This window comes from Anabas testudineus, chromosome 12, assembly GCF_900324465.2.
Source record: "Anabas testudineus chromosome 12, fAnaTes1.2, whole genome shotgun sequence".
In the NCBI taxonomy this organism is placed as follows: Eukaryota; Metazoa; Chordata; class Actinopteri; order Anabantiformes; family Anabantidae; genus Anabas; species Anabas testudineus.
Window position 1 is genome coordinate 1,456,350 of NC_046621.1, and position 16,210 is coordinate 1,472,559.

At 41.5% G+C, this 16,210-nt stretch overlaps 2 protein-coding genes across 3 annotated transcripts; one reads left to right on the top strand and one right to left on the bottom strand.

Moving 5' to 3' along the window:
* Positions 1 to 190: 190 nt before the first annotated feature.
* slc25a1b (slc25a1 solute carrier family 25 member 1b) lies at positions 191 to 8,822 on the bottom strand. The gene is made up of 9 exons (XM_026355400.1): positions 8,512 to 8,822; positions 5,015 to 5,122; positions 4,150 to 4,249; positions 3,742 to 3,880; positions 3,015 to 3,099; positions 2,644 to 2,748; positions 2,440 to 2,555; positions 2,258 to 2,331; positions 191 to 2,042 (listed from the first exon to the last, which is right to left on the bottom strand). The coding sequence occupies exons 1-9, from the start codon at positions 8,621 to 8,623 to the stop codon at positions 1,928 to 1,930; spliced, it is 954 nt and encodes a 317-aa protein (XP_026211185.1). The 5' UTR covers positions 8,624 to 8,822; the 3' UTR covers positions 191 to 1,927.
* Positions 8,823 to 10,230: 1,408 nt separating this feature from the next.
* zgc:56235 (porin) lies at positions 10,231 to 16,060 on the top strand. Of its 2 annotated transcripts, XM_026356205.1 has the most exons (10): positions 10,231 to 10,430; positions 11,537 to 11,607; positions 11,745 to 11,794; positions 12,156 to 12,158; positions 12,982 to 13,134; positions 13,222 to 13,274; positions 13,884 to 14,105; positions 14,256 to 14,406; positions 14,498 to 14,555; positions 15,068 to 16,060. In XM_026356205.1, exons 2-10 carry the CDS (start codon positions 11,541 to 11,543, stop codon positions 15,157 to 15,159), a joined length of 849 nt encoding a protein of 282 aa, XP_026211990.1. In that variant the 5' UTR covers positions 10,231 to 10,430; positions 11,537 to 11,540; the 3' UTR covers positions 15,160 to 16,060. The 2 variants fall into 2 exon arrangements, with proteins under 2 accessions (XP_026211990.1, XP_026211991.1); XM_026356206.1 differs by lacking the exon at positions 12,156 to 12,158 and having other exon boundaries at positions 10,253 to 10,430.
* Positions 16,061 to 16,210: the final 150 nt, after the last annotated feature.

Here is a 16,210-nt window from a genome sequence, read left to right on the forward strand (position 1 = left end):
CAGTGAGAAATGTCCAACAATTATTTCACAGTGCTTCTGTCCAAATAAGAGTATTAAAAATATTTTTACCATCTGGGAAACTGAACCCATTTATGTACTTTGACATGAAAAAAGCAAGAATAGCATGATAAGAAAAGTACCTTAAATTTGTACTTGGTCTATAATGAAGACAGAAATAAAAACAACAACATTAACAGTCTGATCCAGAATTTACTTGTGAGTATACATATTACAATTAATTCGACTCAAGGCACTAATACTGTGTTTTAGCTCCTGGATTTTTTTTTCATCCGTTAGTAGTAAAACTCAGAGATTTAAATACCTATGACACAGATCTACACGTATGCAAGGCCAGGTTAAACATCAATCTTAAAAGGGAGGCTCAAAGTAAACACTGTGTGATGAGCACAAATAAATTCTGCATTGCATGTAAACATGCCAGAGTCACAAGCTACAAACTCAAGTTTTTAACGTTGCATTTTACACTCATGCTGTCAGTTTATTAAGTACACCCAGCTGAAACTCAGGCAGACTATCCTTCTTTGTGAAGGGGACAATGTGTGAACTGTTGTATGGTCATTTTGTAAGATGCTGTTGAACTGAATGGTACTTGTTGAGGCTAGGGTAAATAATAACAGGGTTTCTGTATTAGACTGCATTATGTTCTGTTTCTCATACCTAATAATCTGACAGAGAGTGTATTTATGAGCAGCAGTTGGCACAAATTGGTTGTCAGTTCACATCATAAGTAAAAGGCAATTAAAATTTAAAAAAATGGAATCTGAAAATCAGCAAAATAGCTAATTCTAAACCACTCATCCTGCACAGAATGAGATGCAAGGCACCATTAATGGCATTTTTCTCACAGGCACACCTATGCAGTAAAGTAAATAAAAAGTTTAGAAGCATAAATACCAGCAGTGATGATGAATCGAGAAGATATGAACATCTCATCATGCCTGGAATTAAACATCTGGCACCACTGCAGTGCAATTGAGTAAGTGATTAAAACAATCTGTAGTGACTAAGTACATACAACATTCAATCATTCTTAATCTGAAAAGATCTCAAAATGAATCACATAATACATAGGCACTTTTTTTAGCATCAGTCTTGTAAATTAATGGAATTTAAGCATCTCTGCAACTTAAAAGTGAACCCTCTTTAAACCACTTCACCAGTTTTATGGAAATGTGTGTTTCTAAATAACTAGTAAATATAGACTATAATTAAAAATCTGCACCTCTACGGATCCTGCAATCGTAATTCATTTTTAAAGTTGTGATTTAAGGCATTTACTTCTTAACATACCAGTAGCCTCTGAGTAGTACTGAATATTTATAATTTTCTTCAAATACTGAATGAAATAATAGCTTTGAAAAGGAAAATTTTAAAGAAAACTGGAATACTTGCATATAAAAAGGGCTTTAAAGTATTTGACATCTAGTAAAATCTCTCATTTTCAAGTATAATTTCTCTGTCTCTGGCGCCTAAATCACATTATATTGGGTCAGGTTTCTCTTTGATTAAGTACATACAGCATTAACATAATAGAATTCTAAGCGCTGTACGAGAAACCCACTTCTTTGTGCTGATAAGTGTTCCCCTTTCTTTAGTCAAGCAGGTCTAAATAAATCCCCCGTCACCATCCCTGAGGTCTAAGGGAGCTTCCCCCTTCTAGAATTTAAGAAAAACAAATCTAAGTAAATAATTGTGCAGTCTGTGTGTTTTTTCTATGCAGATAGTCCTTCCTTAACTATGTTATTAAAAGAACCAAGAACCAATCTTTTTCTTTCTAATAATCAATTAGAGGTAGATATTAGAACCTACAAGCACTGTTTAAAGAGACTGGTTTGGGACTTAGCCTTGTTAATAATGTGGATGGTCTGTCCTAACACTTCTGCTTTGTAGCACCATGGTCTCCACTTCAGTCCGTCTTCCAAACTATGTTCAGGACCTTCACAACTTCTTCATAGATAACGAAGACTATGGCCACATCCATACACACCCGACCCAGCCGAGGCACAGTACCTTTGTAGAACCTAAAAGGAATGAAACGAGCCAGTGAATGTGTTACTTCAAGGTAATAATATTTAGTAGAGGTCTAAAATGAGGTAATGAGGGTTTGCAGACATCGTTTTATCTTTGTTAACATGGTGCTTTCTGACACACTGGACATATGTCACACACTCTCCATTAACACAGCCTACATTAAATATGTCTCCATGAATCAAATCAACGCCGCAGACAAACTTACGCCATTGGTCCCTCATGTTTCATGATCTTAACGGCACAGTCCAGCGTGCTTTTGTACTTGTGGGCTTCAAGACCCTGTTGAATAACACACGTATACACATATCAGTCTTATATATACATATTAGTCACTACAGTCTAGGTTAAAATTATGACACTATTAGAATTTCACGTTGTTCAACCAACCTGCATTCTGGTCTTGATGACATCCAGGGGAGTGTTTCCAAACACACTAGCAGCACCAGCAAAAGCTCCAAACATTCCAGTTATCACAGGATTAATGGATTTGTCGGGGTCATCGCCTTGATGGTAAAATATAAAGTAAAATGAGTCTTTGTCTGATTTTTGTTTGTACGTGTTGGTTAAAAAAATCTTTATTCAGTCACAAACCTTTGTACCAGTTCCTCAGTGAAGTCATCACGTAGAAGCGGATGGCCTGGTTGGAGCCTTGTTTCAGTACGGTGGCTGTTAGGCCCTGATAAGTCCCCTTCAGTCCTGTACATACACCACCGTCATTATTGTAACAGAGGCAAAGCCTTCACAGCTTTCCTGTTTAATTTCATCACCAACAATTACATTAATGACATTCTCAGGAGTGATGAGCTGCAGGAAGAACATTAAGCTCCTCGAAACAATAGATGCAGGAACTCAAATCCGTGAGAAATAATGAACCTGGAGGAGGATTTTCCTGTGTGCAACATGACCAAGTGGTGGAGATGGAACAGTAGGTGGCAGTAAAATGCAACTGACTCCGCACTTACCTTGAGATCTAATAATCTCCCTGACCCCATGGAAAAATCCCCTGTACTTTGGGTTCGCTGACGTCTGATCATGGATGAACTTGACCTAAATGACACAGTAAAATTTATTTTTATTATATAAGTGATTCTACAAGCCGAAGGACCAAACTAGCTACTTAATTTTATTTATTTAATTCTCTTTAGTGTGGGTCCTCCTATGACCCTAAAATCATGAGTTTTTCTTTATTGCTGCCACTTACCAGCCAGTATAATACAATCTTTAAGGCAAAATAAATTATATTTAGTTTGTATGTAGGCAGAATGGCTCACTGGCACGTGAGAAGGACTGGATGAGTGAAATGAACTCCAATCACTGCTGAGGTAAGCAGTCGACTTTGTTTAGGACTCTCTGTCCTTTTCTGTTACAGAGGTGGTGAAGGTTATTTTGTTTAAAGATTTACAAGAATCAACAAAGATGGGTTGTGAAATGTTCAGACTGCATGACGGCTGTGAGACAGGAGACAATTTATTACATTTGATGTTGTTGTTGATGTTTTATGGTCTGTAGAAGTTTGTTTAAAGTGTTTAAACCAAAGTAAAAGTTCTGAATTATACTTAAGTAAGAGTATAATCAGTAAAATGTACTGAAATAATCAGGTCAAGTATTTGTTCTGCAGAAATACGGCTTCTGTGACTGATATCATATACATGTACATACATGCTACATGATGCAGGTTTATTTTTGTACCTTAATCGTCTCCATAGGGCAGACTACAACCACAGCTTCTGCAACTCCGGCTCCAAGGCCACAGAAGAATCCTCTCTTGCTGTCTAGTTTACCGCTCTCATCACGCATTTTATTACTGAGGAACTCAAACATCCCAAACCTGAAAACAATAATGGAGAGTTAAGAAAAAATCATCAATGAAAATAGAAAATCAAACAACATATCCTTATAACGTCTTCATAAGTTGTATTAATTGTTAATGAAGCCATTAACGCATCAATGTTTGGGTTGCCAGGTTGTGAAAAATCCCTCTCAGTGAGGTGTGTTAGAAATGAATTGTTGTACTTTTATATAATGTCGGACTGAGCCGTTTGTGAAGTGTGTATTTGTGCATGCACATGAGTGTTTTAACTTGGAGAACTACATTACCTCACAGCTGCTTTAGGTATAGAGCCATAGAGCAGCGAGCTTAGGCCCCTATAAAGACCTTTCACCCCATGACTGTTCACGGTCTGCTTCACACAGTCAACTGTGGGAGAAATAGACAAACAAAGGTAGTAAGTTTTTTATATATATCCAGGAAAATAAAGAAAGAAAATGAACAGCAGACTTCCAAAAACAGAAACACTGATTTACTACTGGTATCAGAAGAGAGCAGCCAAAGAAAAGCTTACTCAGGCAACTTAATCATAAGCTGCATTATCACATCATGTTTTTAAGAGACGAGAGCAGTGAATTTCCAGGTAGAACGTGTGCATACTGCAGCCTGAAACAACAGCCCGTTACACCGAGTTCCTGCAGACAAACACGATCTATGCCAAAGTTCACAGATTCTCATCGAACAGATAACACAGAGCAACATGCTACGCAAATACACGTCTGTTTGTCCAAGCTTACGCTCTAATCTGCAGCATCACAACGTCTGGACTTACTATGGATTGTTACTCACACAGAAATCTACACAAAAGGAGTGCGCACACTTTAAACATCCTACAACCACTGTAACCTGTTGTAAGATCCCTGGAAACCAGTTTATTCAAACCAGTCAATCACTGAGGTTTAGATGACATCACAAGTCAAGTAGCACAGGTGAATCTGCTCTACAGCAGTTTGTCTGTGGTCCATAAGCTTTTCAAACTACTGAGACAACCTGCTTCACTTACCTACTATATATACCATGTTATGCAAATCAGTATCAATACTCTATATATAAATATAAATATATAATCTATATAAAATCAATATCTATATTATTGTCTACAAATACAAAAGTTTGAAACAAGCATAAACTCACCGATGCCTCTGTATTTGGGAGGATTTGCCTTCTCATCCAGCTGCAGCTGAGTTTTAACGTATTCTGTGGGGAAGGTGATGCAGATCTCTATACCTCCTGCTATTCCACCTGAAGCACGAGAAGAAACACGCCATTAAGAACAAGCTCATTTTAACTAGAGACTAAACAGACATGAGATGTTTCTGTCAGTCTACACACACACGTGCATTTCAGGGAGACAGAAGCATTAATCTGACAAACGGCATCATCACACCAAACCTTGACAAACACACACACCAGTGATTCATTATTGATCATTAAAGTGTAGTTTTTCTTTATTTAACGTATATTATATATGAACAAAATGTTCACTACACACCAGTTCATTTATTCACACTATTATAGCCTCATCCAGTTTCATTAGAATAACATCATCTGAAGCTGTGATGAACATTTGTCACTACTTTCTGACATTGTACAGACGTAACACTTCAATTCATTTTCTCCTACTGGCAGGAATGAGCTTCTGTATCAGTCTATTCCTGCCTCAGTGAACGTTGAAGAGTTTGTCAAATGACAGATGCAGCTTTCTAGTTCTGTTTCCCAAATTAAAAGACTATAAAACTTAAATATACATGAGAGAAAGAGCAAAACAAAGTAAACTTATAAATGTCACCACACATAACACATGCAGTACAACAGGGACGTGTTCAGTACAGTACAGAGCAGCTCCACCTTAAACTCCTGGTTGACACACATCTGCCGTTCAACAGCAAACATGCAGCCTGCAGTGGATTGGCTCTGCTGATGTCAGTGCGATGCTGTCTGCTGATACTCCCCTTGGCCCTGCTACAACTCAAGGGGGTGTGTTAACCTCCAGAGATCACACTGCTCACCACATCACCACCGGCAGATAGTGGTCCGATTCCTCTGGTGAGCTCCCGTCATGTTTGCATCACGTACGGTACAGAAACCCTGAGCTGAGTGTTCAGGAGCATCTGACACTAAAGATTTGTTCTGGTTAAACTTGACTACAGATGCTTAAAGAGACTCTGAGGGAGTGAAACTGATTAAAAAACTGCATATTTGAGCAGTGGTGGTAAAACTGAAACTACAACCTGAAGGCTGGAAGTTTAGAGCAGAGTCCTGTGTAGATGCAGTTAATGTGCATTCTTCTACCAAAATATCATGCAGGGAACAGTGAGCCATGCACACCGCTGCATGTACAACCACAAGATTACAGCTTAACAAATGACTGTTTTCACCCAAACATCCAAAGGGTTTCAGCTGGAGCCACATGAGGCTCTGACGGCGGCGGTTAGGACACACACCCAGGCGCTGCTTGGATTAGACGCTGGCTTTCCAAGTGCAGCTGCACCTACTAATTAAGTTCACCTCCAAAACAGTGCACATCATTATCATCATCTGCAAACAGGCCTCTGTGTCGTACCTGCATAACTCCTACGTGTTGAAGCTGGAAAAGACATAAAACCAGTTTATCGAGCCCAGCGTGCAGGTAACCTGAGGAGAGGGTCAAACTGTCAGTGTAACAGGCCGTTCACCTCCAGAAGTAGCTTCTACGTCTTCAGACAAAACCTGAAAGGTTTGTTGATCTGTCTAGAAAATAAATACGGATTTACTAACACAGAAAAACATGATTACAGCCGTATCATCACTGTTAACGGTTCCACCTGTGCTCCATCTGTTCAGAGCCACTATTTAATGATTATTTATTATTTCAGGCTGGAAGTGAACATGTTATCCTAATGTTGAAACATATCTATTTTTATTTCCACACTTTTTTAATAGTGTCACTGATTTTGCTCATTTTGACACTTATTTTTCCAGTCTCATGTTTCTCGTGTGTTAAATTTGAAGCTACTCTTAGCTTAGCTTAGCATAATGACTGGAACCTGGTGGAAACAGCTAGCCTAGCTCTGTCCAAAGGTAACAAAGAATGACTGAAGCTCACTCATTAACTGTCTCGTTTGTTAAGAGTTTAATGTGGGAAAAGAGGTTTGCTTGTGATTTGAGTGAGTGGGTATCAATCAGAACTAGTTCCTGAAGGGTCATTAACTGGTATTAGTTAATAATTCCAGAGTTGTTTTTCTCTTGCTTGTAGCTGCCGTCTCATCCACTCATATGATGCAATGACTGAGTTATTTTCATCCTAATTTGAGTTGCCATGTTACCATACTGTTTATTAACACTAAAAGACTTAACGAGAACACAGATCTGTGGTTTCGATGCACATCGCTGCAGGATCAAATGAGAAACTGCAGGTAAACCCAGGTGAATGTGTGCTGAGGCTGACAGAGCAATGTGATTGTCACTGTGACCCCGGCCTCCGGGCACGAACCATAATGACACGAGGTCAACAGAAAACACCGAGCACACTGCTGACAGGAACGTGTGGAGCCGGTAACAACTATCACATCAACTTTAAACATCCAAACGTGATTCATCATAATAAACTATGAGCATACATGTGGCTGCAGGCTCCTAATAGTTCCTCTGTCAGCTCTGAGTGACGTTTGTGACTGATTGACTAACGAGTCACTCAGGTGAGTTCATGGCACTCAGGCTGTTTTCCACAGGGTACTAAAGTCTACAAGTCCAGCAAATACCAGCAAACAGTCCAACCTTCAGCCCCGAGCTGAGCAACACGTTTTACTACTATAGTCCCAGATAATCTGTCCCGACTGGTTTGGCAGGACAAAGGTATGAAATGTTCAAAATGCAGCCAAAGCATATTGACCTAAAGACAATTCCAGCCAGATGAACTGCAAAGATCTGCAGTGAATGATAACTTCCATTTGCTTGTAGTCTAAAAGTCCCAGGACACAGGACATAAATAACAAGCTCTGTTACTGTGGCCTCAAATTATCTGTCCCCACGTTCAGTCAGTACTCTGGTTCAAAACCAAAGCTTTCTCTGTAAACTCTATTTATACTACTAAAGTTTGATGTTTTATTACCTCGCTATAAAGAGAGGAGCTACTGTGTCATTCAGGCTCTCTGCAGAGTTCCCCCATTTAAACTGAGCACTGAACATCAACATATGCACTGAAAACCAGTACAGATAATAAGACGGTGACTGTTTTTAATAAGTGCATTAAATTCCAACAACTCTGAATAAAACAATAATTATTATAATACCACTGGTCACAATACAAAGTAAATACTACATAAGAAGCAGTTTAAACATTATTACTACACCATTTAAGACCTTTAAATGAAAGGTTTTAAATAGTTTTTTCTAAGGAAACTGAAGTCCGTGTCTTTAATGACTCTTTAATGACCTGCACACATGGTGTCTTTAAGACAAGTCCAGCATGGTGAACCACACCTCGTCCACTTTCTCCAGCCTGCACTGCTCCATATCTTTCATATGCACGGAGGACAGGAGTGATATGAGAGGACGGAGCTGCAGCCAAATGAACTCACTGCTGCTCGAACCTGTAAACAGGTCAAACAGGCGCCTCCGTGCTCGAACCGCCGCTGCACAAACTTTCTTACCTGCCAGAATCGCTTTGCCCGGGTGCGTGAGTTTGGCTTTCCCCGCCGGAGCTGCAGCAGCCAAACACTGGGGTCTGCGGAACGGGTTCACGAACAGAGGCTGCCCGGACATGACTGCGATAACCTGGCCTAACTTTCAAACCCGATCCGCCTTCACAGCCGCCTGTTGTGTGCAGCAGGAGCCGCGGTGCAAACATCCAAAGATCAGGCGGCGCCGACCATTGGACCCGGTCTGGAGCTGATAAAGTCCGATGTGGACTTTTGACAGTGAAGTTCCCTCCGTGGAAAACACGCACACACGCACGCACACACGCGCGCTCACATGCGCCCACACACACAGGACGATAGCGTCGAGTCACAGTGTTCATTCAGGGCGGGGCGGGGGGGGGGGGGGGTTAGGGGGGGCATGTTTGTCATAAACACTTAAGGAGGACCGGAGAGGTTCTCTGCAAGAGAGGGTGAGGGGTGACCGGTAGGGGGCGCTGTTTGTCACCTCAGTCCTGCATCAAAAGAGTGAGTGGAGAAGAAGAGAAGAAGAACTGCTCAGTAATGAGTTACTGTAGAGAGTCATGTGGGAGGAAAGGAAAACTACTAAACGTGTTGTGCAGTTGAATGTTAAGATGAATGTGCCGTAACAGGAGATGCATATAATACAATATAATGAAGTTTGTCACTAGTGATGGTTAAACTGTTGGAGCACAGCTCTCCACTGTCTGAATATAGTCATCGTACAGGGTGATGGTTGTTGGCAGGAATGACTGTAGCTTTCCTCATCACAGCAGAGCTGCAGAAGTCTCCGACTGAAGCTGCTCTGCTGTTTGACCAGAGGATGTGAGCTGTTTTCCATGATACTTAACAGTTAGTTTATTAGTACTTCCTCTCTAACTAGATAACTAATGATGAGAGAATGGAAAATACCAAATTAATCAATCTGCAGTTACTGATTAGTGATTAGTAATTGGTAGTTTCTGCAGCAGATGGTGAGTTGATACGTTACTTGAAAGCGTTCTGGGAGATAATAAACTAGTGAATCAGTTGTTTCTGATTAACTCAGAACCTCAAACTATAGTAACAGCTCATTGATAATTAATTACCTAATCATTGGTTTCTTTTTTATGTAGGGTGGACCATCATTCTGAGTAAGTACTAAGTAGTCCCTCTTCTGGGACAACAGCAACAACAAAATCTCCAGGATATTTAGCTCCAGCTCCTCTTCTAGAATTGAGACGGTGGTTAACTTGGCACCTAAAGTGCACAAATATCCCACTGTTGTTTGTCACATTAAACTAGGCCACCTCACCTCTGTGTTATGTTTCACATTCACCCCACTGCTGCAGAGTCATCTGAGAACTGCAAGTTGGACACTTTTATCATTACTTACATGTGAGTAAGTAGCATTCAATTAAATTATTTAAATATTAAAAGAATGGCAAATAAAAGCACCCACACAAGAAAGTAATGATCTGTTTAAATGACTTAAATGATTAATTCTACATTTATATTGAGTCATTTATCAGAAGCTTTTATATTATTTTTCTATATTTTAAGTGCAGAGAAAGTTGTCATGTGGTAATTATACTTTTACCTGAGTAAATAATCTGAGTACTTGTCCCTCCACTGTTTATTCTACAACCCTGTCAAACATTTGTTCGTGTTATACTCTTTGATAAAGACCCAGGCAGGTTGGAATAGAGGGATTGTTCTCTTGCTGTTATTTCTAATCTTTGTTCACTTTCTCACTTACACCGCGCATGCTCCATATGTCTCCTTCATTGTGCCCCGTAGCTGTTACAGACAGTGCTAAGCTAAGCTAGGCTAAGCTAAGCTAAGCTAAGCTAGCTGTCAGTCAGTCAGTGAGCAGCATCACACCAGGGACACTCCAGGCTCCGCAGATTACATTTGCAAACACTTTAGTACTGGTAAGCAGCGTTAGCAATGCTAATTAATCTTTAATACAGCGACGAGCTTTATTCTACTTTACTTCTTTATTTTCAAGGTTAGCCGCACAGCTAGCATTTGAAGAGATTTAACGGTAGCTAACGGTCGCCCTGTGTTATATAATGATGTTTAGCCTTGTGCTGCCTGTTTAATCCTGACATGATTGGGTTTGGGAGTGAACAGATTTAAACATATAACGTTGGCCACGCGTTTAGCCACTTTAACAGCTGAGTCTGTGACATGCAGTCTGGATGTGAAGGGGTGTTCCCATTACTTTGAACAATAACTCGCTAGTTAGCTGTGTTTCTGTGCAGCAACTAGCTTAGTTAGCTGGCTGTCTAACCCCCACAGCTCCTTCACTGGTCCACCTGTCGTCCTTTGTCCCACTGAGAGATGCATGCTGCACGTAGCATCTGTTAACAGCAGAAATCGGTCTCAATCTCAGGATTTGTCTTCACCTGCTGTTCACACCCTGAACACACCTCCAGTAACTGCACAGCACTGATCTTTAAATTCATTTCTACAGACTTTCACATATGTTGACCATAATACAAAAGTCCACTTTCTCTGATGCATGAACATCTACTAGCCTTGCTGTTTCGTGTTTTCTGTGTACAGGCTCACGTTTCTCTTCTATGGTGCAGTTCTAGGAGTTTTTAAGTTCAAGGCTCCATTAGCGTCTGGGTTGAGTGCAGTGCAGAGCTCGTTAGCTGTTAGCTGTTAGCTTCCCAGCTCCCTCTAAACGAACAGATTGTTCCCCACTGCTGAGGCCCGCTGACAGACTCGGCTGTTGAGTCATACCACAGCTTTTTGCACTGTTTCTGCATTAAGACAGAACCACATTGACTTTGTTGCTAACAGCCTTCATTCAGGATCAGCTTTGCTAATGGTGCAGCATCATTAACATCACAGAGATCCTACAGGCACTAAAGGAAAGACGGGGGAGTGAAATGGAATAGAACAACATGTATAAAAAAATCCCTTCATACACACACAATGGGAGCCTACGTCTGTTCCTGATGTGTAGTATTGTTTTACACAAAGTCTGGCCTTCTCTCGTGCTGATAAACTTCTTTGTCTTCTGCAGAACAATGGCCGTCCCTCCTTCATACTCAGACCTGGGCAAAGCTGCCAAGGATATATTCAGCAAGGGCTATGGTGAGTTCTGTTTTAGTCCCGAAAGGAACGATCCAGTACCTTAAAAATCAAAGTAGTTTGTTACAGGGAGATGGTGGGATGGGAGATATTATGTCTATGCTTCATTTAATGACTTCTGTTCTTCTGAAATCCATCAGGCTTTGGTGTGGTGAAGCTGGACCTTAAGACCAAATCACAAAGTGGAGTGGTGAGTTCTTGATGTTCGTCCTTTATCTGGATGCTCAGTACATTTCCTCTGCTTTCTCTTCACAAACCCACTGCTTCTGCCATCACACCAATACGCCCCCCCACTACAAAACACTTAAACTCTTAAACTACACACAGTTTTTTGTTGCAGTAACTGAACCCCTAGAAACTGGGAGGTTTCTGGGTTGAGGGTCGACTGGTGCAGACCTGCTTGGCTTAATGTTTGCTCTGTTGTAGAGAAACACGACAGAAGCGCAGGTGTGTGTTTTGTGGCCTGTCTGTCTCTCTACCTGCCTTTCCTAACCCCTACTCTGTTTCCATGCTGCTGCCCTCCGTGCTGGACTGCTCACGCTCTAACGTAGATGGTAAGATCGGTTTTAGAGGAATGAGACCATTTTCCATCTTTGTTTTTCTATTAACCACTGTCTGATTATTTTTGTGTGATTAACACTTTATGTTACAACAAAGAGTTCTTTTCCATATTCTGTTTCATCTCTGTGGCGAGTGTTGAGCCAGTTTCAGTTAGTCAGCTGGACACAGATGTAGAAACTATGTTCTGGTTCAGTCAGATATATGTAGGTCAGACTAAAGGAACTAAACTAACTAAAAACAGACCACATTCTACTTCTTTTAGTAGATCTGTTTCCAGCTCCTCCTGTTGCTCTTCCTGCGGTTTCTTTAGGAGCTTTTCTCCTCAGATTACAAGATACTGTATATTTATTATATGTTCCATATAAAAGCTGAAAGTCTGCAAGTTAAACTCACTATTTCAGTGACACACTGACCTGAATATTCAGTCCATCAGCTGTGCAGAGCAACTGGGACAAAAAGCAAAGTCAGCCTGTTTAGGTTGAGGTCAGTAATCGCAGCTGTTTTCACTCTTGTCGGTCAGTGTTTTCTAACCATTTCTCCTACTGTCAGTTGCATTTTATATGGCTCCCTCACACCTGCAGTATCCATAAAGTGTATCTGTGTGTCTTTCTGTCTCATGTGTTACTGCCCGGCTTTCTGTGAACAGTTTATTTCTGTTCAGTTTAAGTATGTTTGCTCTGTCATAGTTGGCACAGTTTCCCGTTCTCTTTAAGGATTCTTTCTTTTTTAGGATCTTCTACCATCAGACTCTTTACTTTCACTCCTTGTGGCAGTTTCTCTACACTCGCTGTGTCTGATTAACCCTTTGTCCTACAGGAGTTCAACTCATCTGGCTCCAGTAACACAGACACAGGAAAAGCCTCAGGAAACCTGGAGACCAAATACAAGATGAAGGAGCTGGGCCTGAGTGTCAACCAGAAGTGGAACACAGATAACACGCTGGCTACCGAAGTTACTGTGGAGGACCAGGTAGACGTCGTGTGCTCACAGAAAACAGATCACATCAGACTGTTTGAGTCTTTCACTGTTAACTTCATGTTTGAACTTCACCCACAGCTGGCTCAAGGACTGAAGGTCGGTTTGGACACGTCTTTTGTACCAAACACAGGGTGAGACTGCATTTATCTGCATGAATGACTGAAACATTTACAGCAGCTGTTTTTTAGACTTTTCTGAATTAAATTTTTGAGCTAAATCACAGTTTTTTGTTTTTTTTTAAACAAGTGAAGATTTAAGTTTTGTTTTCAACTAATCTCATGAAAAGTCCAGAATGACCTTCTACCTTCAAGTTACAATCCTGCACGTCACACTTCTTCAAGTAGATTTGAAGTGAGATCAGCTTACGTGCACATCTGTGAGATGTAAGGTGAACTCGGTGAAAGTTTCTTTGCAGAGTCAAACTCGGCATCATTCAGATCAGCAAACAGACGACGACACTCGATCCAAAGCAGACATGCACAGATTGATTTTCAAAATGAAGAGACGGGATCCCAAGAAGACCCAAGGACAGCAGAATCATAGACCCAGTCCAAGCAGAGAGAGAACACAAAGCAGCATGATGCTCTGTCAGTTTTAGTAGGTTTTGAACAGTGGATTCGACCTTTGGTGCAGACGGCAGTTGTTGGTTCAGGTCTTTTCAGACCATTTGCTGATAACACGAATAGATATAGAAAATCTCCAGTGTTAGAGACAAACTAACATTTAACTTGTTCTTCCAGTAAGAAGAGCGGGAAGCTGAAGACGGGTTACAAGCGCGACTACGTGAACCTGAACTGTGACGTCGACTTCGAGGGTCCCATCATCCACGCGGCTGCTGTGTTGGGCTACGAAGGCTGGCTGGCCGGCTACCAGTTGGCCTTCGACACGGCCAAATCCAAACTGGCCCAGAACAACTTTGCCCTCGGGTACAGGGCTGGGGACTTCCAGCTGCACACCAACGTGTGAGTACTCCACTGACTTCACACGTCACCTACAGTTTACTGTTGGAGAGTACTATCACAGTACTGCCCAAATACAGTCCACCGAGGCTGTGGAGGAAAGTCGGGAGAATAAATCTCACCGTGTCTGAATCGGTGTCTTTTCTCTCTCAGTAACGACGGGACCGAGTTCGGAGGCTCCATCTACCAGAAGGTGAACGACGAGCTGGAGACGGCGGTCACTCTGGCCTGGACCGCCGGCAGTAACAACACCCGCTTCGGCATCGCTGCCAAATACAAGCTGGACAAAGATGCGTCTCTGTCTGTGAGTCCTGCAGCTGTGCACCTACAGTTGTGATTCTTACCAACACGCTCTGCTGCTTCGTTTCATGTCTTTTTTCTGTTTGCCACCACAGGCCAAAGTGAACAATGCCAGTCTGATCGGTGTAGGCTACACCCAGAGCCTCCGACCAGGTGGGCCACTATTTCTTCTTCTCTGATGTTAGTGACTGAAAACAGCAGTGAGGCGCTCAATGTTGAAACAGCTGTTTTTGGTCCTCTGGACAAACTCTAACTTGTTGTTTAGCTCTGGACTGAGTCATTCGTTCCTCTTCAGTTTTAAAGTGACACGTTCATTATTTCTACCAGTTACTGTTGTAATTCTGCAAGTTAGGAGCTGTTCTTAGTTTCAGGGTTTTTGTGTTTACAGGTCAAAGCCCATGAATACACGTCTCTATCCAGAACGAGCTTTACCTTCTTCTTTGAAAACATTGTTTTGTCAGAGTGATGACTCGTGACCGTGAATCTCGCTCAGATTCAGATCTGGCATGGACCTACATACTTTAGAAGACTCTGACAGACTATACATATTTCTGTCTCTGCACTCAGTTTAAATCATTAATCTTCAGATTTCTATTAAATCTGATAACGTGTTGTGACTCAAAGAAAACAGTTTCTGACACGTTGTGGTTCTCGTGTCTGTGCAGGTGTGAAGGTCACCCTGTCAGCCCTGATCGACGGGAAGAACTTCAATGCCGGTGGACACAAAGTCGGCATGGGCTTCGAGCTGGAGGCATAAAGGAGGAGTCCGATCCACCAACAAAGAAGAAAATGCCCAGAGCCACATCACCCCCCCCCACACACACACACACACACATTCCCATCATGTAGCTCCTCCTCTCTGCTCCTGTTTTGGCCGCAACAGTCAAGTCTCAGAGGAGCGGTGAGGTCGACCCTGGAACCGACACCATTTCTCTCCCTGTAGGTCTTTGTCGAAGTTGTGGTTGTTGTAGACGTCACGAAAGCTTCAGTTTTCCCAGAAATGATGTGAGAACGACGACATAGATGATGCAGCTGAGCGCTTATGTTGGTTTGGACACTTTGGCTGCTGTTGCCATCTGTGGACTGTTTCACTCTTCTAAATGTTTTGTTGTAACATGGCACTGATACGATGAAGTAAAGCTGCTTTACAGGAATAAATGTCTCCACATGTGCTGCTAAATAATCTTCAACTCCTTTGTCCTTCTCGTGGTGGTAGGTGAAACCAGTGCAGTGGAATCTTCCTGTCGCTTATGTAGTTAGTCTGCATTTCTACAACATTGTTTGCACCTATCTGTCCCAGGACAGCAGTTACAGAGGAGAGTGAGGTTATTTTGCATCTGTTTGAAGGTCACTCGCTGGTCAGCCGGTTCCTCTTGTTGCTCAGAGGCTGCGCTCGTTGCTGTCGGGGCTCTCGTAATGAAATCGATCTCTCACCTGTACATAAAACAGCTGATTGTCCTCTGAGTGATTCCCATCGTGACACCTGGGAGGCTGCTGTGTTCCACATGATGATCCTGTTCTTCTGTTTTTTGGAATCATGCATCAGTGTTTTTTCCATCTGACTGTTGTCATGATCACAAAGTTCATTTTTATTTGTCACTTAGACTCAGTACCTCATTTTTTTCCAATGTTAACTTAAGGGAAAAATAAAAACATTAAATTATGTCTGAAGGTTTGTGATTATTTCCTCCACTAACAGTGATAAAAAAATAGTAAGAGAACCTTGAATTAAATTACTAGTTTTTAGGAAATATAAGCTTCGAGAGAATGAGAGGATATCAGTGAAACCTCACACTGTTTATAATAAA

What these genes read in the sequence shown, in the direction of transcription:
- slc25a1b (XM_026355400.1), bottom strand. Translation starts at nt 8,623, where the DNA reads ATGTCCGGGCAGCCTCTGTTCGTGAACCCGTTCCGCAGACCCCAGTGT. An exon ending in GGGCAAAGCGATTCTGGCAG is followed by an intron (nt 5,123 to 8,511) that starts GTAAGAAAGTTT and finishes CTCGTGCTTCAG; the next exon opens with GTGGAATAGCAGGAGGTATA. An exon ending in ATACCTAAAGCAGCTGTGAG is followed by an intron (nt 3,881 to 4,149) that starts GTAATGTAGTTC and finishes TATTGTTTTCAG; the next exon opens with GTTTGGGATGTTTGAGTTCC.
- zgc:56235 (XM_026356205.1), top strand. Translation starts at nt 11,541, where the DNA reads ATGGCCGTCCCTCCTTCATACTCAGACCTGGGCAAAGCTGCCAAGGAT. An exon ending in TCTTTTGTACCAAACACAGG is followed by an intron (nt 13,275 to 13,883) that starts GTGAGACTGCAT and finishes TTGTTCTTCCAG; the next exon opens with TAAGAAGAGCGGGAAGCTGA. An exon ending in CACCCAGAGCCTCCGACCAG is followed by an intron (nt 14,556 to 15,067) that starts GTGGGCCACTAT and finishes GTGTCTGTGCAG; the next exon opens with GTGTGAAGGTCACCCTGTCA.